This window comes from Papio anubis, chromosome 14 (assembly GCF_008728515.1).
Source record: "Papio anubis isolate 15944 chromosome 14, Panubis1.0, whole genome shotgun sequence".
NCBI classification, from domain to species: Eukaryota; Metazoa; Chordata; class Mammalia; order Primates; family Cercopithecidae; genus Papio; species Papio anubis.
Genome location: NC_044989.1, coordinates 68610754 through 68632257, shown reverse-complemented (window position 1 = coordinate 68632257; position 21504 = coordinate 68610754). Strand labels below are relative to the sequence as shown.

Genomic DNA, 21504 nt, shown 5'->3' with positions numbered 1-21504 from the left:
GTTGTGGTTCAAAGTTCTTAAACTCAGTGTTCATAGTGTCTAACCTGCCTACCCATCACTGTCTAAACATCCTGTAGATCTTTTTAAGCCAACGCCTAAGTTACTCTATTATAAGAACATGCCCATCTCTACCACTCCTTGATTTGAGTCTTCTGAGACTCCTCTCATGACCTCAACTTCATAAATCCTTATTCTTAAACACATCCTTTGAACACCAGGATCTTTTTGTTTAGGTCTCCAAAGACCAATCTTTTTCTCAAAGCATCTGCTAAAGGCAAATGATTCAACATCTTTGGTGTCCAGATTAATGCAGTTTTATTGTACACTAAGAATATCCATTACTAATTAGAGCTTGGATATTTATATATTTAGATTTAATTTAAAATGAATACCATTATGCAGTGTTTCATTTTATGCAATCTCTCTTTATGATATACCATTAAGAAGAGTTTCTTGTGTTGCTGTGTAACTTAGATAAAAATAAGCTGGGTGTGGTGGCTCATACCTGTAATCTCAGCACTTTGGGAGGCTGAGGCAGGCAGATCACTTGAGATCAGAAGTTCAAGACCATTCTGGCCAACATGGTGAAACCATGTCTCTACTAAAATTACATAAATTAGCCAGGTGTGGTGGCACGCACCTGTAATCTCACCTACTGGGGAGGCTGAGGCACGAGAATCACTTGAACCTGGGAGGTGGAGGTTGCAGTGAGCCGAGATTGTACCATTGCACTCCAGCCAGGGTGACAGAGTGAGACCCTGTCGCAAAAAAAAAAAAAAAAAAAAGATTAAAAATAGGAAATGTAATCACATTTAAAGAAGGACCATAGGATCTAATGTTTCTAAGTTAGAAGAAAGGTCTTTTTTCTATAACATCAGTTTTTTAAACGAAAAGCAGATTACAAAATATCACAGTGGGCAGTACTCTTACTTTGTAATTTATCCAATTACCTAACAGGGGAGGTTCTGTTCAGTCATACCAAATGTTTACACAACATTGTAGACAGCACAATCAATTTTAAAGTGCTTTCTGTTACCTGTTTTCTGCAAATAAAACCATCCTCTGGCTCTTGGGTTGATCCACTATAATTGCTAATTTCAGTGCTTTATAGGATCTCATAAAAAGAAGCAAGGATAGAAGACTGGGTTGGAAACAGGTGTAGGGTGGGGATTTCAAAGCTCAGAATTTGAGATTAGTGTAGGCAAGAAAGGAGGGATGACGGCCAGAAAGCATACAGCTCCAGCATGAGTTTCTGGAAGGACCTGATTGTAATCGTTATGCTGGAGGCTCTATTGCTTCTTCATTCTTCACACTTCACTATTCCCCATTGTTTTTTGAAAAGTCTTTTTTTTTCTTGGCAAACCACCCTTATACAGATGCTGACAATGGGAAAAGACACAGGGCCCTGCTAATCGTAAAGACACTGATTTATAGTAAAAGAAAGAATCTTTTCTTCTTAGGCAGGGTAACTAATGACTATAGTGATGTCTTGGAACTAAAATGAGCAGCAATTTTAATATATAATGGGAAAAACAAATTGAAACTAAGCAAAATCACCATTGACAAAATTTGTGCCTAAAGTGGAATGGGCCCTGAAACTCTACTTTTTTTTAATATAGGTAATTTGTTTACATGTTAATGCCTCTCTTCCTTCACATTTGTCACTTGAGTGGTTAACAGAACTTTTTGATTTTGTGAGGAAATGAACATGCTCTTTAAAAATCAAAGAACATGTAGGATTCACTGAAAAAAAAAACTCATTTACCAAACATTTCATTTTTATTCAAAAATACACACTTTTAAATATTTTCTTAGAAATGCAACCAACTTCCTCATTCTGATAAAATGCACAAAATGCATTTACAGTGCAATTTTCAGCTCTGACCTTGAGAATTTTAGCACTAGTGCAATTTGCCATTTATGCAAAAATAAGTTCTACTTACAGTATTATAAATTGTATGTATCTTATACAAAGTTATAAATTCTTTTCAAAAGAGTAGACTATTTTTTAAAGCACACTGATTAATTTTCGTGATATAATTTTGAACAAGGAGGCATGGCTCATTTACTATACCTTAACAATTTACAATATCATATATGCAGAAATTATATCATATGTATTTATTTCTACAACTACATTTCTTCAAAATATACCTTTTTGATTACTCTTATTTTCCTGGAAGAACAGCATTGTAGATAATGTGCTAGTGAATATTTTGAGTTTGGTTCCAACAAGTTTGCCCTAAAATAAAAAACAAATGTATATGACAAGTTTAATTATTACAAAGAGAACTGATATAAGCAGTCAATTCTTTCTTATAAAAGATATTTCTAATTTAGAATATTGCACAAGGAAGAATCTGTTCTACCAGGAAAACAGAAGGAATTAACTACTTAGAATTTAAATCAGACTTGTAACTATATCTAGTTATGATATTACTTTTGTTGAAGCAAATCCTTCTATTACATTCATAGAACACAGATATAGAGGAACAACATTGCAGTTAACTTTAGGTACAAATGAGTGGCTGGTTTTATTTTCTGTCAATTGTTTTACTTAGGGTACCATGGAGAGAAAGAACAACATAATATAAAATTTTGCATAATTTTTTCTTCATTTTCAGATGGAGTCTCGCTCTGTCACCCAGGCTGGAGTGCAGTGGCGTGATCTTGGCTCACTGCAAGCTCCGCCTCCCGGGTTCATGCCATTCTCCTGCCTCAGTCTCCCGAGTAGCTGGGGCTACAGGTGCCTGCCACCATGCCTGGCTAATTTTTTGTATTTTTAGTAGAGATGGGTTTTCACCATGTTAGGCAGGATGGTCTCGATCTCCTGACCTCATGATCCACTCGCCTCAGCCTCCCAAAAAAATTTTGCATAATTTTTAGAATGGTGTATGTGCTTGGACAGAGAAACGCTGTAAAGCAATGTATATGACATATAAACATTTTATAACCAATGCATGTGTGGTTTATGTGTGTTATTGATACAAATTATAACAAAATAACACATGCAGTTGACCCTATATCATATGACATTTTCAGACCATATTATCTTCAATTGTTTTTAAAAAAATCTCTGAAGACGTCATTTGTCAGTTGTATGGGTAGCTCATTATGTGGCCTTAATGTAGTATTTGCATACTTCATTTGACCCTTCATTGAAAAAATGATTGATAAATTAGTTTTGCTTATTTTTAAGGTAAAAATGAAGTTTTTGATGAATCAGATTAATTATTCAATAGTAGATAAAGTAGGCAATGTCAAGTAAGAATTAACCCATGTTCTATAAGTAAAAGTTTTCATTAATTTACTATTTTGCCTTCAAGTCTAGTCATTGAATATATACACATGCAATTTTCAGCACAGAAGTCATAGATTAATAATAAGAAAAAAATAGTTCTTAATTAACTAGGATACCTATATATTAAGGATATGAGCTTTTTAGTTGTCATCCATGTGTTGTATTTTCTCCCATACACAGGATGAAAAATAAACTTCAAAAATGCCACAAATGGAATCAAAAGTCAAACTACAAACTCGGCAGAATCATCCTAACAAATGTATGGGGATCATATCCTTCATATACAAAATGTATAGACAAATTTCCCCAAGAAAAGTGGGCACTGAACAGGTAAGTCACAGGGATATATTCTTAGTGGTTGATGTAAAAGGTCAAAACTTTGGAAAACTGTTCAATATTACCATAAAACCAAGAAATGCAAATTCAGATGAGATGCTACTTGTTTAAAAGCCTACATTTAAAGGAAATACCAATATTTAGTTTGTATAGTTGTGGGAAAATGGGTGCTTCTTGTTTTTTGTAAATTCTTGGATAATTCATTTAGGCAAGAATCCTGTTAATGGGGATTCTGCTAGGGATAATAAAATTGATAAAATTATGGATATTAGTCATGTCAGTTTGTTTCAGGCACGGGATAGTAATAGGGTTGTGGTGCCTGAATTCAGGTTGAGTGCTAGGAATGCAGTAGTTGTAAGAATAAAATAAATAATTAGGTTAAAGATGGTAATATTTGGGTTATATATTAGTACTGCTATTATTCAGCCTATATGGGTGTACAAATTTACGGGGGCACAAACTTTAAAAAATCTTTATGCCTGGCTGGGTGCAGTGGCCCACACCTATAGCCCCAGAACTTTAGGAGGCTGAGGAAGGCTGATTTCTTGAGCTCAGGAGTTTGGGACCAGCCTGGGCAACATGGCAAAACCCCCTCTCTACAAAAAAAATACAAAAGTTAGCCGGGTATGGTGGCACGCACCTGCGGTCCCAGCTACTTGTGAGGCTAAGGAGGGAGCACTGCTTGAGCTCAGGAAGCTGAGGCTGCAGTGAGTTGCAATTGTGTCAGTGCACTCCAGCCTGGCCACAAAGTGGGACCTTGTCAAAGATAAACATATCATTGTCTATAACAGAAAAAAACTGAAAACAACCAAAATCAAAATTTATAAGGGATTTGCTAAATAAATTAAGGCATATACTAATATAATTGGATATATAAAATCAAAAATATTCATAAAGAATATTGAAAGATGTAAGGAACATTCCCCAAATATTAAGTGGAAAAGCATTTAATAAAACAGTATATCACCAATAAATACATCGTTATACATTATATATATATATGATTGACTATACATCCAAATATAAATAATGATTATGGTGTTACGATTACAGACGGTTTTCCTTTCTTTACCCTTTTCCATATTTAAAACATCTTCTATAATAACCATGTTAATGATCCAATACTGTTTCCCCTAAGGATATTTCAGAATTAAGCTATTCCATTTATGCCACTAAACAATTACGCAGTGTCCAGAGTCAGGCGAAAGAGAAACAGGCTTACTCAAAAACAATAGCACAATGTTCAGAGTACTTTCTTCTAGTGGAAACAACAGAAGTAAAGGACATGCAAAGACATGTCCTACAAAGACATATATTACTAATGCCTAATATATGGCCTCAGTGTCCCCTGCTCTGTATACATCCCCACCTAGAAAATGCCACCCTAAGTTATGTTCTCATCATTGTTTACTCAGAACTGAATGGCACTGCAGTGGCATTGGCTCCTTATTCCCAAGACGAGTCAGTGGGGACTTTTGAGGTCTGCCATCCAAAACCAATTAATCCCTAGTACATGTGAGTTATAGTTTGAAAATAACATTCCCTTTTCTAGTGGTCAGCCTGATCCTGGAGTATATACCTTTTCAAGTATCAGATGAGTTAAGCTAATGAATGAATATTCTACACCAAACCAATCTTCTTTGACTAGTTTACTCATTTTCTTTCCTTCCAAAAATAGCTTGTACTCTTATTTTTTCTTTGGAACCACAGTCTACCATCAAAGTTCCCTGAGAAAAATTTTGACAATTGAAAGAACTGGATTCAGTATGTTCATGCACAAAGTCCTGATTCAGTACTAAGAAATGCTATTTTTATATTTTTAGATAGAATAAACAACTGAAATCCTAATCCTTTATTAAAGATCTCTTAAGAATTGTTGTGAGGTGACCCAAATATCCCTTACCACATGCCCTCTGCATTTTAAAATTTTTCTTTTTTCTTTTTCTTTTTTTTTTTTTGAGATGGAGTCTTGCTCTGTCACCAGGCTGGAGTGCGTTGGTGCGATCTTGGCTCACTGCAACCTCTGCCTCCCGGGTTCTAGCAATTCCCCTGCCTCAGCCTCCCAAGTAGCTGGGACTACAGGTGTGCGCCACCACACCTGGCTAATTTTTTGTATTTTAGTGGAGACAGGGTTTCACCATGTGGGCCAGGATGGTCTCAATCTCCTGACCTCATGATCTACCCACTTTGGCCTCCCAAAGTGCTGGGATTATAGGTGTGAGCCACCATGCCTGGCCATTAAAAATTTTTCTATAGTGTTCTGATTGCTACTTGAAATCTATCTTAAGGCTGTGGGTAAAATGTGAAAATTGGATTATAGGGAAAAATAAAAATCTTTCATGAAAACAAAGTAAAATTTCTGAAGTAAATTAACTATTAATTTTATGCAGTTGCTAAAATATTTTTATAAATTAAAATTTTTCTATTACATTTGTTGCAAAATATCTTTTTACATTGTAATATACTGTTTAACTGACACATTTTAATAAAGAATATATGCGTTTTGGTAAAAGTACTGATAATATTCTTTAACATTTGTCTTCAGTCTCTCATATATAAAACATCTAATATATATTTTCTGATATTAGTATGTTTTCATTTGCTTGAATATATTTTTCTGTCTTTTTTTTTTTTTTGAGATGGAGTCTTGCTGTTGCCCTCAGTTGCACTCAGACTGGAGTGCAGTGGCGTGGTATCAACTCACTGCAACCTCCGCCTCCCAGGTTCAAGCGATTCTCCTGCCTCAGCTTCCTGAGTAGCTGGGATTACAGGCACGCACCACCATGCCTGGCTAATTTTTGTATTTTTAGTAGAGACGGGGTTTCACCATGTTGGTCAGGCTGGTCTGGAACTCCTGACCTCGTGATCCACCCACCTTGGCCTCCCAAAGTGCTGGGATTACAGGTGTGAGCCACCGTGCCTGGCCCTCTTTTTTTTTTTTTTTTCCCCAAACAGGTTTTAATTGCATGTTTGTTCAAATTGTTAAGAGTACTTAAGGTAGTTTAAATTAACTCATTATATTGGAAACGTTCCTATCTTTGTAATAAACAAGCATTACATTAGTGGTTGGTGGTGAACACTTTGAGGCAAAGAACTTACATGAGTACTGCCCAATAGAACTTTCTGCAATGTCCAATACCGTAGCCACTAGGTATGCAGCTATTGAGCACTTGAAATGTAGTTAACAAGACAGAACTGAATTTTTATTCATTTAAATTAATGTAAACCTACATAGCTAAAAGTGGCTATTGACTATCACATTAGGCAACTTAGGCTAGATGACTATCCAAAATTCACACAGGAATGGCCTGGAACCAGAAGTGAGATTAGAACTAGGGTCTTACTCCAGTCACTGATTCATGTGTGGAGCTAAGCATGCAGATAGTTTTGAGTGCATACATGCATTAGTGGGTCAACAAGTATGACAGATAGGTATTCTCCAGTGCCATAATAGTTTTGTTTTACATTTACATCATATTTTCTGTTATGTTTAAGAAGATGGTATAAAGTACTCTTACTAAACTAGTAAAATGGAAATCCTATCAAAGTCCAAATAACCAGGCTTTTTCTTGGTATTCACTTTTATGTGATAAAGACCAAATAAATGAGACAGACTTTTAATTCAGATAAACAACATCATGACATAATCTAGTACACCTCAATGGACACCTCCATCTGTCTTGGTCCTCTCTGACCACACTGCTGGACTCCCCTAGCCACTAGATGATGTTGATCAACCTTTGATCTTGAATTCCTCCCTTTCAGCTTCCAGTGTATCTTTACTGGGTCTTCTGACCCCCTGGTTTGTTCGTCATCTTTCCTATCACTTCTTTTTCCTTCTGCCACTCAAATGTAGGTGCTCCCTTTAGTTCTGCCTTAACCCAGGTCTATACTGTTTAAACTCTCTGATTTCTGTCCTCTCTTTCTTTTTTATGTAGATTTTTATGTAGATAATTACCCAACTTTAATGTACTTATATATGAAAAAATAATTAGCATAGAAAAAGAATAAAGCTCATTATGTAAAGAGTGTTAACAAACCGTGTTTAAAAACACCGTGGACTTTTCTTCTAACACACAAAATTAGATGTGAATGCAAGACGTTTAGGAATAAATCTTATGAAGTATTTTTCTTTCCTTTTCTTTTTGTTCCAGTGCATAGTATAGAAACAACTTATGTAACTAATTTACCATATAATTTTTTTATTAGGAAACTAATTTAAAAACTGTCCTAATTTGTATTTCATCTAAAAAGTAAGTGATAGAAGGCTTAATTTTGAACAAATTCAATATTCTTAATTCTCTTGTAGGAATTGGAAAAGTTGCATACAGTCCATAATTTTAAAAGTAGTTATATTTACGATTAAATAAAAAAACCCATCTAGTACTTGGAATACATTTTTTTCCCAAATGCATTAATTCAAAAAGATACATATATTTAAGAGTATTATTTTCTACTATTGAACTTTTAGTAGCAAATATAAAGAATTTCAGCTACATTATAATTTAAGTAGGCTTTCTGCAGGAAGGCCATTGTTTATAGAACTCTTTGTGAAATGGTTTCTATGGAGAAATGAGTTTCCAAGATGGAATTTAGATCCTTGGCAAAAACCTCTGCTGCTTAACAGGAAGGGAATGACCCACTTCTCTTGGCATCTCAGGTGCCTGGGAACCCTTTCTCAACCACACCCTGGAGCCGAGGGCTAGCTTACATCCCCGTGTTCACCTCACTACAAAAAAGAATTCTGGAAGGAAGGTGATCTATTCCCTATGCAATCTCAGTGTCCACTGAGAAGGAAACCTTGTGGTATGGAACTATGTGGCAAAAAGGTACAAAGTATTCTTATACCTGGAATTCTTAACCTGGGGCATGCATTTTATCTAAGAGGAGAGGCTGAAGTTTCCTCCAACTTGCCATTTTAAAAAGGAACAGACATTGCTTTCAAGTGGGTTTTTTTTGTTTGTTTTTGTTTGTTTGTTTGTTTTTTGAGACGGAGTCTCGCTCTGTCGCCCAGGCTGGAGTGCAGTGGCGTGATATTGGCTCACTGCAAGCTCCCCCTCCAGGGTTCACGCCATTCTCCTGCATCAGCCTCTCGAGTAGCTGGGACTACAGGTGACTGCCACCACGCCCGGCTAATTTTTGTATTTTTAGTAGAGATGGGGTTTCACTGTGTTAGCCAGGATGGTCTCCATTTCCTGACCTCGTGAATCGCCCGCTTTGGCCTCCCAAAGTGCTGGGATTACAGGTGTGAGCCACTGCGCCTGGCTTCAAGTGGTTTTAACTGACTTTCATTTTTAATTGGCATTTTCTTCCTATGTACAAGAGTAGAAAAATCAAACATAGTTTCTAGTTGATGTTAGTAAGTATAATCATAACTAAAAGTGGCCATTTGGGGAGTAATGCTGTAAAGAATACCTTAGACAACTACAGAAAAGGTAATTTGTTTCTCCTGCAACCCTTAAATATTATATATGAATTAATGGCAGTGATCAGTCCTTTAAGAGTAAGGCAACCTTCTGGATGTCACTATTATCTTAAAGGTCTACGGAGGAAATAATATCCTGTGACATTTCTAACTTCCTAATGGTAATTGTGGAGACACAGAAGCCTGAGGCTGGCTGCCTATGGTCAAACATGACTGTAAATATTACCCTCTTTTTTTTTTTTTTTTTTTTTTGAGACAGTCTTGCTCTGTTGCCCAGGCTGCAATGGTGGTGCGATCTTGGCTCACTGCAACCTCCATCTCCCAGGTTCAAGCGATTCTCCTGCCTCAGCCTCCCAAGTAGCTGGGATTACAGGTACATGCTAAAACACCCAGCTAATTTTTGTATTTTTAGTAGAGACAGTGTTTAACCAGTTTGGCCAGGCTGATCTCGAACTCCTGACCTCAGGTGATCCACTCACCTTGGCCTCCCAAAGTGCTGGGATTACAGGCGTAATCCACTTTACCTGGTCTACCCTGTTTCTTAAAACTCTTTTCCTTTAATTTTTTTTCTACCTAGCAGCTTTATTATTATCTCTGGGTCTCTTCTTTCTCCTATCACTAATTAAATAAGGAAAACTTTGAAGATTTCATTTTAATCTGTTTTACAGTTGATTCCCATATCTCTATTCCTTTCTAACCTGCACTTTCAGCTTCTATTTGGGTGCTTCCACTGGCATAGCTCATCAGCAACTAAAACTTTGAATCTTTAAATCTAAACTCATCTCTTTTCACTCAATAGCCAAACTTTGGACTTCTCCATTTCTCTTAATGGTAACACTATTTCCTATCATCAAAACGAAAACTGGTCACCTTTTATTTCTCCCTATTCCACACATCTACTATGTTGCATAGCCAGTCCATTTTTGCTTCAAGTTGTTCATATTCGCCTTTCCTTTCCTCTGCCATTGGTATCCTTTATCACCTCATGCCTACCTGTTACTAATTCTTGTAACTGGCATCCCTGTCTTAAGTGTTTCTCCCTTTAATTTATATGATGTAATTCTTTGTGATAATCATCTAAAAGCTTGTTAAATTTTCTAGGAAAAATAAGCCACAAAGATATGTCCATTACCTATACATTTATCTAGTTATTTAAAAACATGTATGCTTTTAGCAGGGCTATTTGATACATACATATTTAAAAATAAGTATGCTTCTGCAGGACTATTTGGTACCTGTTCCCACTTATACCAAGCTTTACACCAAAATTTAATGGAAAGACACAAAAAGGAGAATGACTGCTTATCATACTTTTTCCCCCCAGCGTTTTGAGGAAAAATCTATTAAAGGTGCCTTTTGGATTTACTTACCTTACTGGATTCGGACTAGTATAAATTGCCTCCAACACAACGAAATTATGGGTTGTTTTAAATCCACTGTATTCCAAATAGCTCGAATTCCTTCTTAATACATACCCCTTAGTTAAAATAATTTGATTTTCACTGAAAATGTCCAAGGGACACAAACAAATGTAGTTGAGAGAGGAAGAATTTTGCATATAGTACTTTTTCTTAAAAAGCACTTCTTTTTATGATAAAAAAACTAATTTTAAATAGTATACCTAGAAAACGTTACACGTATAGCTTAGGGACTTTTTCTTGTTCTGTAATATATTGGTACCAAATAGCAACATATTTAAATCAAATATGTTGAAGAAAGTGGAAGAAAGTGTCCCTTCTTGGCCTTTCCTTGATACATTCACTGTGTGACATAGCTTGCTATGTCTAAGTTCTTTTCCTTATTCATCCTGACAAAGCAGCAAAGTAGCTTCTGAAGGGGGGAGGGGAGGCATGGAGGGGCGGGTGGGGGCGGGGGAGAGAGAGAGGCACCATTTACTCCTAGGGCACATCGCTGAGCGTTTATTAGAAAAAATGCATGCTCATCATATGGAAAAATAATGAGCACAGAAAAAGAATAAAGTTCTCATATAAGGAGCATTAAGACTTTTTTTTTTTTTTTTTTAACACAATGGCTTTTTATAAAACGACTCAAAGGGTTTATCAATAAGGAGTTTCCGATCACTCAGAAAACATCCTCTCTCTCTCTCTCACACACACACACTCTCAAACACACAGCGTGCGCGATTATCAAGGCTTGAAAAGGAGTAACTAGTTAAAATAGTTGCAAAATGTTTTCTTGGTTATCCTCATCACACCTCCCCTGACAGCTTTATTTCTTCTCTCAAACATAAATTTCCTCCTTATGTTTTTCTCGATGCAATTTCCTATTGTAATCTGAATTTTCAGGGAAGATAATCGCCACAAGAGTGGATACAGCTCTACTAAAAGGATAAGCGGGCAATCTATTTTTTTTTTTTTTTAAACAAAGACCGATGGACTCCGCCAAAGGGGAGTCTGGACGGTTTATGGGAATGCAGAGCTGGGTGGAAAGTCTTTCTGCGAGTGGGAAGTATCTCTTCTCCTCGTTTGTCCAGGTTTTCCCCATGCCTCGAGCTGCGGCCAGCTTTGGCTCGCTTCCCTGTCTTTGCAACCTGGTTCCTGACTCTGCCAAATCATATTACAGATGGGCCTGCGGGTGCTGCACCGGGGTGACAGCAGTCCTGAAGGGCCGTGCAATTCTGTAGTGGATCCAAGTCGGTACACGGATACACAGATACCTTTGACTGCCTCTCGCAGGACTTGGATTTTTCCTGTTTTTTTTTTGGTGCGGCATCCGGGTGGTTCTGACACACTAAGACTGTTCCTCTGCTCCTCCTCTCCCGCCAGGCTTCCAATCCAGGGCCCAACTCCCCCTTTCGCTAGCACTCGCGCACCCCTAGCGCTTCCTCCCTCCCGGGAACCCTCGCATTTCCTCCTTCCCCTCCCAGCCTTGCCTTCTTCCCCGCCCGCCTCCAGCCACATGACAGGAAGGGCTCCGCCACACGACGTCACCGACGTCCGCGCCCCCGCCCCTGGTCTTCCCCCCACCCTGCACGCATGGGACGGCCGGCTGAGGGGCGAACGTGGTCCGCGCGCGCAGCGTTCCCCAACCAGAGCTTGCCAGAGCGCCGCGGCAGCCGCCGCCGAGCGGGGCGCGCGGGTTCCCGGATGTGCGGCGCTCGCGGAAGCCCCGCCCCCGCCGCCGGCCCGCGCGCGCCCCCGCCTCCGCCCCGCGCGCTGCAGCGCTCCGCTCTCCCCTCCCTCTCCACCCTCCCCCTTTTTCGTGCCTTGAGGTTGCGGGTCAGCGCGAGCCACTGCAGTGAGTCCGTCACGGCTCCGGCGCGAGCGCGAGGCTGCAGCCCCCGAGTCTCCTGGCCCTCTTCGCCCCTTCTCCCCCTCCTTTCTTCCTCTCTGCCTCTCCTGCCTCTCGCCGCTGCTCGTCCAGCGCTCTCCGGCTCTGAATCTCGACCTTAATTTATTTCCCTCTGCCCTGCCCGCTCCGTCGCGTGCCCAATCACCCGGCCGGCGCGGGCCCCGCGGCGCCGCCTCCCCTCCCCCACGCGCGCCCCCTCCCCGCCGGCGACCCGAGGGCCGCAGCTGGGCCGCCGCCGCCGCTTCCTGCGAGCCCGCCTGAGCGCGACACTTCTCCAAGCCAGCGAGCCGCCGACCCGCCGAGCAAAATGGTGAGACCTTGGCTTCCTCGATGCACCATCCCTCCCCCTACTGCCGCCGTCCGGGTCGGGTGCGGGGGCGAGCCCCTACGCCCCTGATCGGCTGTCCCCCGTGGAAAATTCCAGAGACCCAGGCTCGGCGGGTCCCGCGGCGGTTGCGGGTTAGCCCGCGAGGGCGGCGGGGCGGCTGTTGACAGGACGGCGGCGGGTCCCCCGCGCCCGCCCCCGGCCTCTGCGGGGCGCCCCTCCGCCGCCCGGCCGCCGCCCCGCCGTCGCCCCACCCCCGCGGCGCCGTTCCCGCCGGGCATCGACCCCCGCCGGCACCCCCGGCCATCATCCCGGCGCGCTCCCCTTCTCGCGACCCTCCTCCACGTGGAGCCCCCCCCCCACGCTCACTCTGTTTTTCAAGTTCGAGGGTATTCTGAAATCCTATGAGAATAACAATATGTGGCAAATGGCGCTTTACATAAGACCCACTTTCTCTCCAGAGCTGCTGCTTCTCCCACTCACTCCCTATTTCCCAGCAGAGAGTCTTGGCAGGGAACCCTGCCACTCACTTCTCTCCTGCGAGCGTCGGTTTAGCTGCCGTGCGCAGCCTTGCGGGGTTTCCTTTCGTTGCTGCTTTCCTCGCTGCCCTGGCGAACCGGAAAGATCCAAGGTGTTCACGAAAACATACGCGAACTTGGTGTGAGAGAAATGGGGACGCTTACTTTTTCGTGCTTTCCTTACTACCAAGGGTTTTTTCATTTTCTTTGCTACCTTCGCGTGTCTCTCTCGGAGTGGTTGTTTTTGAATCATGGCGATTTAAATTTGTCTTTCCTTACCCTCACATTAATCCCTAGGTAGAATTCGCTGCTGTAGTGTTTCAGACCGACGCTAGGGGTGTGTCTCCCGTCTCTGTCGCTGTAGCCAAGAAATCAACGACGCCCTTTTAGCCTGTTACCTTACCGGTTCTCTCGCTCGGGGAAGCCCTTGTCGTTAGCTTCCTCTTTGTAATCAAGAGTTGTATACACAGTAGGGAAAGTTCAGAGTGCTATTCCGTGTATATCAGATACTCCATCATGTGATTCAGTTGTTAGGCTTTCTCTAAAAGTCTTTGAACAGTTGTCAGAAGACTTAAACTGGTTGACGGTGGGTAATTTCTTGGCATCTCTTCACTGTGTGGTATCCCACCCTGTATGTAGAATTTAAGTGCTTCAGTATATGTGGTGAATTACTGAAGGGAGAAATGCTGTTGCTTACAACTTAAAATCGATTTGGTGGTGATAGGGAAGAAAGTGAAAGTAGAATGTTCAGGTAATTCAGCTTTTATTTAAAATATAGGGCAAATGAGTAAGTGCTCACTGGTGCACTTAAAACCCAGATTGAAGCAGATTTAAATGATTGCCGATTTTGATGTGTAGAGAAAGTTTTCCCCTGCCAACTTTCGAGGCAGCTCTGAGAGGCAACTTTGGCACCTGAAAGTCACAAAACACTTTAGGAAGATCATAGCCATTCATCGTATAATCTTTTTGTTGGCATAGTCTTTTGAAGTGAAAAATTACATTTCAGTGCTTTAATAGAATTTCCTTATGCACATACTTTACTTGAAGGTCAGAATCTTGAAGATCTTTGTTCATTGCAGGGAGTGTTTTTACTTAGGTTTATAAACAACACATTTGAGGAACAATGATCTAGCCTTTTGTTGTTTATGTATTATGTAGCGAAGTGATATGGTTTCCAAATAGTAACTCTCTTGCAGTGCACCCCTTCCTCTGTTTTTTGAACAACAGACTGAATTTGGGAAATTCTCCTTTAGCTCTTAAATTTCTTATTTTCCTGTTACTCTGTTTTCTTGTCTTTTAAAATATTTTACGATGTATCAAACGATATTGTTTCCTGCCAGGTCAATATGTTCCTTTTCTTAACAGCTCCCTTTTCAGTGTTTATTTCCTAATTCAACTGTTGGTTTTTTCTTTTTTTTTTTTTTCCCCCTCTTTCGTCCTCCCAATACCATTTCAGAACCTACGTAATGTTGGCAGTGGCTTTCCAACTTTAGGGTTATTTTGGTCTGTTGAATACAGTACTGGTTTGAAAGTATCAAGACCATACTCGTAACTCAACTTTGCCATATGGGATGTCGATTAACCCAAGTAAATCAGGCTTTGGAATGATCTGGTTAATTTTTCTGGTTAATTGAACATGCAGTTCTGAAAACTTCCACACCCTTTGGAAAAATCTGTTAGAACTCTTACTATTATTTACATTTTGTCAACAGCATTTACAGTATTTATGAAATATCACTAGTTAATTCAAGTATGAAGAAAGTAAAAAGGCTTATAAGATTTAATTGAACTCTCAAGGATCTTTTCTGACAGGTATTTAGTTGGTGCCTTAAAAGCAGTTTATTTCTTTTGTTTTCTGAAAGTTAAAGTCTTTCCCTCCCTTCACCCTTGAGTTTTAAATTGTTAAGCGTCGAGGGAGAATGAAGGTTATATGTTAAAAAAAAAATTCTGTAAATACTGACCTAGGAATTTCTGCTGAACCAGGTGTTTTGTATCCGTTTTTGTTGAAATAGATAATACGGATTTTGTTCTAGATACTTATATGAACGTAATATAAAGGTAGTTGTTTTACGTTTTGTTTCTTAAGAGAGCTTTAAATTTTACAAAGACCTTTTCATGTCTTTGTGCTTTTAAACTTTTTTTCATCTCCATGATCTGCACCTAGAACTTAAATTTATTGTCGTCTATAATTGTATGTAGAGTTTTACACAACATATTCTAGTTCAGATTCTGTGGCAAAGACCACTTTTTAGGAAAAATCCTGTCTTATGACCAGCGGAATTAAAATTCACATCTGTCCTGAGAAAATTTGTCCACTCATTTTGTCCCATAGTGAATGAGAAAATTAAAATGGCTCAAGGTATAAGGTAAAGAAACTAAGGGTCAGTCAGCAATGAGAGGGACAGACAAGTATGGAAGGATCAGGCAACTGTTATAGGTAGCAAGGCAGTATAAGGAAGTCACCTTGGGCCAGGAGGATTAAGTCAGACCATGGTCCCGGACTCTGGGGCAAGCTACAGGGATTCATTTCTATCAACAAATACTTGCAGATTTTGTCTGCTGTTTACTGGTTATTGTGCTCTCTGTTGTGGAGGATATTGCAATGATTAAGGCAGGTTTCCTACCTTCATTTAAGTAGAGAATGTAAGACAATGCCAGTAACTGTGAAGTAAGTTAGCGTATGATGAGTGTCATATGAATAGTACACACAAAGCATGATAGAAATTTAGGAAGGAGCAAGATCATTTTCACCTGGGATTAGGACAAGTTTTATGAAGGAGGTGACAATTGAGCTAGCTAGGTCTAAAAAGATTAGGGTTGCAGTAGGCAGAGTTGCAGGCATCTAGAAGAAGGCACTTTGAATCCTAAAGGTAGGAAGAGACAATGTACATTTGGAGCATTGATTCTTAAAAAATGGTTGCCAAACCAACAACAGCAGCATCATTTGGAAACTTGTCAGGCCCCACCCTGGAACAACTGAATCCAAAATTCTGGAGATGAGCCAACAATCTTGAGTTTTATAGGTCTTCCAGATGATTGTGGTGTGGGCTGAACTTTGAGAACCACTGTTTAGAGAATAGGAAGGAATGTGTTTATTTAAAGTTTAGTCAAATGTCTCTTAATATACCTAGCACTAACTATATGTACATAAGACATGATTGTTATCTCCAAGGAAATTAATCAAGTAGGGTAAATAAGACAGTGATTATGCAGTGTGCTGTGTGCTATTAAACTAAACATGGGATGCTGTAAGAGTACATGGGAAGAGGCTTAATCCACACTGGGGATGAATGTCACTTAAAGCTTCCTGGAAGAGAAAGTGTCTGAACTGAGTCTTTGAGTATTTAGCCAGTGAGGAAGGGCACATCACATAGAGAGCTTCTGTTAGAAGTCATGGAAGCATGAGCTATACAAGCTATCCAGAGAACTAAAGTATTAGTTTAGCGTGGCTGGAGAGGAAGAGGGTAGTGTCTGGTGGTTTGACACTAGATCATAGAGTGATTTGCATATCATGAAGGAGTTAACCTTTTCTTTCCTGAAAGCAATGGGAAGTTGTTTTCAAGCAGGAGAATGACATTGTCTCATTTACTTTTTTAAAGAGACCATTCTGATGGCCCTGTGGATAATAGGATAGATGAATCTAGACATGGGGATTAAGAAATAATTGCAGTAATTTATGTGAGACAGAAGAACGTGAAAGAATACAGTAACAATGCAGATGGGGAGAATACAGTAACAATGCAGATGGGAATAGTAGGGACCCTGCAGGAGATACATTTAGGTGGTAGAAGAAAGAACTTGGTAACTATTGGATTATGGGGAAGAAAAGAGGTGATGAATTCTGCTTTGGTTTCTGGCTTTGGATAATGCTATCCACCTAGCAAATATTTATTGAGCATCTATTTGGTTAAGGTTAGGTTTTAGGACTACATGGGGAATACTGTTCCTGTCCTCGAGAAACTTCCAGTTTGCTGGGATGACTATTGTTTCATCTCTAGTCTTCTATTATTTGGTAATTAGTGCTTGGGATGCTATGTTGCAAGATTCCAAGTTCAATAGGATAGAGTGCTGTGAAATATTAACAATGCCTACTACGTACATATCATGGCCTAGGAGATAGCAGAAAGAACTTGATAGCCTGGAGGTAGAAGGAGGCACATGTGTTTGAACAGTGATTCTCAAGAAGTGGATCCTGGACTAGCAGCATCATTATCATCTGGGAGCTTGTTAGAAATGCATATTTTCCTAGGAGATGTAGGAGAAGGCTTTGGGGGAGTGATGAGGATTTTTATTTTTGCACATGTTGAATTTAAAGGAAACATGGGTTGGCTAGGCACAGTGCCTCATCCCTACAATCCAAGCACTTTGGGAGTCCGAGGCAGGTGAATCTTGGGCTCAGGAGTTCCAGACCAGCCTGGGCAACATGGTGAAAGCCCATCTGGACAAAAATACAAAGTTAGGCGGGCAAAGTAGCACACGCCTGTAGTTCCAGCTACCCAGGAGGCAGAGGTGGGAGGATAGCTTGAGCTTGGGAGGGAGAGGTTGTGGTGAGCCAAGATTGCGTGACTGCGCTGCAGCCTGGGTGACAGAGCAAGACTGTGTTGGGGGGCAGGGGGTGGGGAGGGAATATTAATCTTGGGTTATCTAGGTGATTATGGACAACAGGTAATTGGCTGTCTGTATCTTGTGCTCAGAAGAGACATCTGGGGCTTGCAATAAAGATTTGAGCATTGTCTGTGCATTTATGTTAGGTAGTACTTGAAGCCATGAAACTGGATGAAATACTGTGTAGAGAGAATATAAAACGAGAAGTGAAGAGAGTAAACTCTAAAGATGGTACACGTAAAAATGCAGGTAGAGGACGAGGAACCTGTGAAGTTTGTCATTGAATAGCCTATAAGAGAGTTGGGAAATGAGCAGCATGATGCCAGATTGAAGGGAGTTTTAAGGAGGAAGGAGTCAGCAGTGAATAAATACTGCAGAGATCAAGAAAGATGACTTAAAGATGTCTTTTGGAGATAATAGGAGGGTTTTGATGACTTGGGCAACAGTAGTTTGTTGTAATGGTGGCAAGGGAAGCCTGGATGTAGTGAGACATTGAATTTAGATTGCTCTTTAAAACTTCGAGTAGCAGAGAGGATGAAAGCTAGAGAATTTAGTGTTGAGGAAGGATTTATCTTGGGATTGAAAGAAAAAGAGCGGGCCACGGTGACTCACTCCTGTAATCTCAGCACTTTGGGAGGCTGAGGTGGGCGGATCACGAGGTTGGGAGTTAGAGACCAGCCTGACCAACATGGTGAAACTCCGTCTCTACTAAAAAAACAAAAATTAGCCGGGTTTGGTGGCGTGCGCCTGTAATCCCAGCTACTTAGGAGGCTGAGGCAGGAGAACCACTTGAACCCAGGAGGCGGAGGTTGCAGTGAGCTGAGATTGTGCTAGCGCACTCCAGCCTGGACGACAGAGCGAGACTCCGTCTCAAAAAAAAAAAAAAAAAAAGTCAGTAAAACGGGAGAGATTATCTTTTGCATCTTTTCAAAGAGAAAAGACAGGATTATTGACAACTTAATGTCTCCAAGGGGGTAGAAGGGAGTATATGACTCTCCTTAGACAAGAAGGGGAATTTTTCTCATCCTTTTAACATGAAAAGGAAGGAGAAAAAGATGAAAACTATTATGTAGGTTATATAAGAGTTTAGACTGGAAAGGAAATCATGTGTTAAGTTGTAAATGGTTTAACCGTGAGTACAGTTTGGTCCACTGGGGAACCATTGATTAATCTGGAAGTAAGATGCTGGGTGACTTGGAAAGGGTGGAAACTAGGTGAGGTGAGTTCCACAAAGGAATACTGCTTTGTAGTATTACAAGTATGAAGTTATGAGGATTTGAAAGTAAATAAAAATGGAGGCATTTTAAATACAGAGTTGAAAAGAGTTAGAAACTGATGATGAGGAAACAGTCATGAAGGATGACCTAACCTAGTGATTAGATATAAAGGTAGCACACTACAAATAAAACCAGGAAAGTAGGAGTGAGTTGCTGGTTAGAAGTAGTGTTAGAAGAAGGTGAGCTTGGTTTTAGATAGATAGATAGATAGGCTTGAGACATTATACTGTAATTATTTAACAAATGTGATAATGTACTTGGAAAATAAACAGAATAATTTTTTTTTTCTTTTTGGAGACAGGATCTTGCTATTTTGCCCAGGCTGGAGTGCAGTGGTGCGATCTCAGCTCATTGCAGCCTCTGCCTCCCAGGCTTAAGCCATCCTCCCACCTCAGCCTCCCAGGTAGCTGAGACTACAGGTGCACACCACCACAGCCAGCTAATTTTTGTATTTTTTGTAGAGACAGGGTCTTGCCATGTTGCCCAGGCTGGTCTCAAACTCCTGAGCTCAAGCAATCTGACCACCTCAGCCTCCCAAAGTGCTGGGATTACAGGCGTGAACCACCAGGCCTGGCCTGGAAGTAAAATATTTGAGTCAGGGTTATAGCTGTTTGGATGTAAAGATGAAGATTAAAAAAATACTGATGGACTTGGTCATTAGAGGAATATTGATAATTTTTAAGAATAACTTCAGTCATGTCCTAGGTGACAAACAAGATTGCAGGGGAATGTAAACTCTGTGAATGCAGAAGCCTTGTCTTTGTCTTTTCATTCTTATATTCCAAATACTTGGTATATAGTAGATGTTAAGTACTCTTTGAAGGAGGAGTATGTGAAGTGGACTAAGGAAATAGGTGCTCATTGGACATTGAAGGCAATGAGTGTCAGTTCCTTTTTTTTTTTTTGAGACATTTATGAAAGACAAAGGATAATTAACTTCAGTGGTTTACAGTTGGAGTAAGTTCTTTTTTGGTAAGGGAAAGATGTGGATATTCTTGAGAATTAGAAAAGCCAGGAGAGGGAGCTATAAGAGCGTAATTAATGGAATGAGCTCTAGAAAAGTTAGAAAGAAGAGGGTAAAAGGAAAGGATAGACATTAAAAGAGAGAAAAAATCAGAATGAAGAGAAATAGGCCATGGCAACAGATACGTTTTAATAATGGAGTTCATACCAGGTGGCCTAAATCGTCTTCGTATCTCGGGATAATTTGAGGCAAGTTAATTTGCTGAGGATGACATTGAGGCTCAGGGAACTGGGGTGGTTTTGAGGGGTGAGGGCTGTGGAAGAGGATTGTGTTACCCAGTTTGGGGGATTGTTAGGCAGTTAACGAAGAGTAAATAAATATAACTAAATAGTAGCTAGGACTTAGGAGAAGGCAACAGTGGGTCAGTGACCTAGGAAATAAATCTAGAAAACAGGGGTTTTAACCAAAAAAGAGCTTAATACTTGGGCAGTCTTTCCTTTAGTAACTCAGATTTGTTTGTTCTTCTGATCAATTTACATAGGTCTAAAAGGAATCATTTTTTGAGTTCAGCTTTTATGGAAGGGGAAACATGCAGTTTTAGATCCGTATTTTAATTTTTTTTCTAAAGTTCTAAAGACACTATATTAATATAGTCACTTAAAAATTCAAATAATATTGAAAGATTTAAAATGGAAAGTAAGTCTTCCCTGGCCACTCCTCCCCCAGTATTAAGTTTCTTGTTTATATATTCTTTGAAGAGTTTTTTGTGTGGGGTTTTTTCGTTTTTTTTTTTCTGCCTGTGGCAACATATGGATTTTAATTTAGTTCTTATTTAAAAGATTGATTGTAAAAGAGCTTTAATGATATGCTACTTATTATAAACTATGAGTAAACTCATAGTTTACTCATTACAGTCAGTTTTATTACAAAGTTTTTAATGATATTTGAAATGTAAACAATGAGTCAGAAACAATTGATAATTCTAATTAGGTAGCAATTTTATAATGATAGAGGTTGTTACTTTAACGAGGGTCTGAACTATGACCATGTTCTTAAGAAATTACTCTGGGGAAAATAACATTTTACTAGAACCTTTTTTTGTACTTATTTCTACCTGATATCTTATTACACATTACATGGATAACAAATTCTTAAAAGAGAAAATGACCTCTGAAGTGTAATGGATAAAGCATCTTTTTTAACTCAAGCCTGATTAAAATTTATTCCTCGTTTTTACCTTTCCAAATAAGCCTTTTCTCCAGTAGGCCTCATCTATTCTTCCCTTTCTGAATTTTCTCCATAGACTCCCGTATGTCCTCAGTGTTTGTGAGTTGACGGTATAATTCTGGCTAATTTATAGGTCTGGTTCAGGAATAAAATTTTGATAAATGCGATCCTGTGTTTGTCTTTGGATTTTATAGTCTTGTACTATGAAATATTT

The 21504-nt window shown here is 39.8% G+C and overlaps 2 protein-coding genes across 2 annotated transcripts in view; one reads left to right on the top strand and one right to left on the bottom strand.

The window, feature by feature from the left end:
- Positions 1-773: 773 nt before the first annotated feature.
- Positions 774-13006, bottom strand: LOC116270337 (spidroin-1-like). Its single transcript, XM_031655500.1, has 3 exons — positions 12764-13006; positions 11740-12700; positions 774-2242 (listed from the first exon to the last, which is right to left on the bottom strand). Exons 1-3 carry the CDS (start codon positions 13004-13006, stop codon positions 2205-2207), a joined length of 1242 nt encoding a protein of 413 aa, XP_031511360.1. The 3' UTR covers positions 774-2204.
- Positions 12967-21504, top strand: part of PPP3R1 (protein phosphatase 3 regulatory subunit B, alpha) — a 73383-nt gene continuing 64845 nt past the window's right edge. The window contains exon 1 of the mRNA XM_031655237.1: positions 12967-13330. Coding sequence (XP_031511097.1) covers positions 13118-13330 — 213 coding nt within the window. The 5' untranslated portion in view covers positions 12967-13117. The remainder of the gene's footprint in view (positions 13331-21504) is intronic.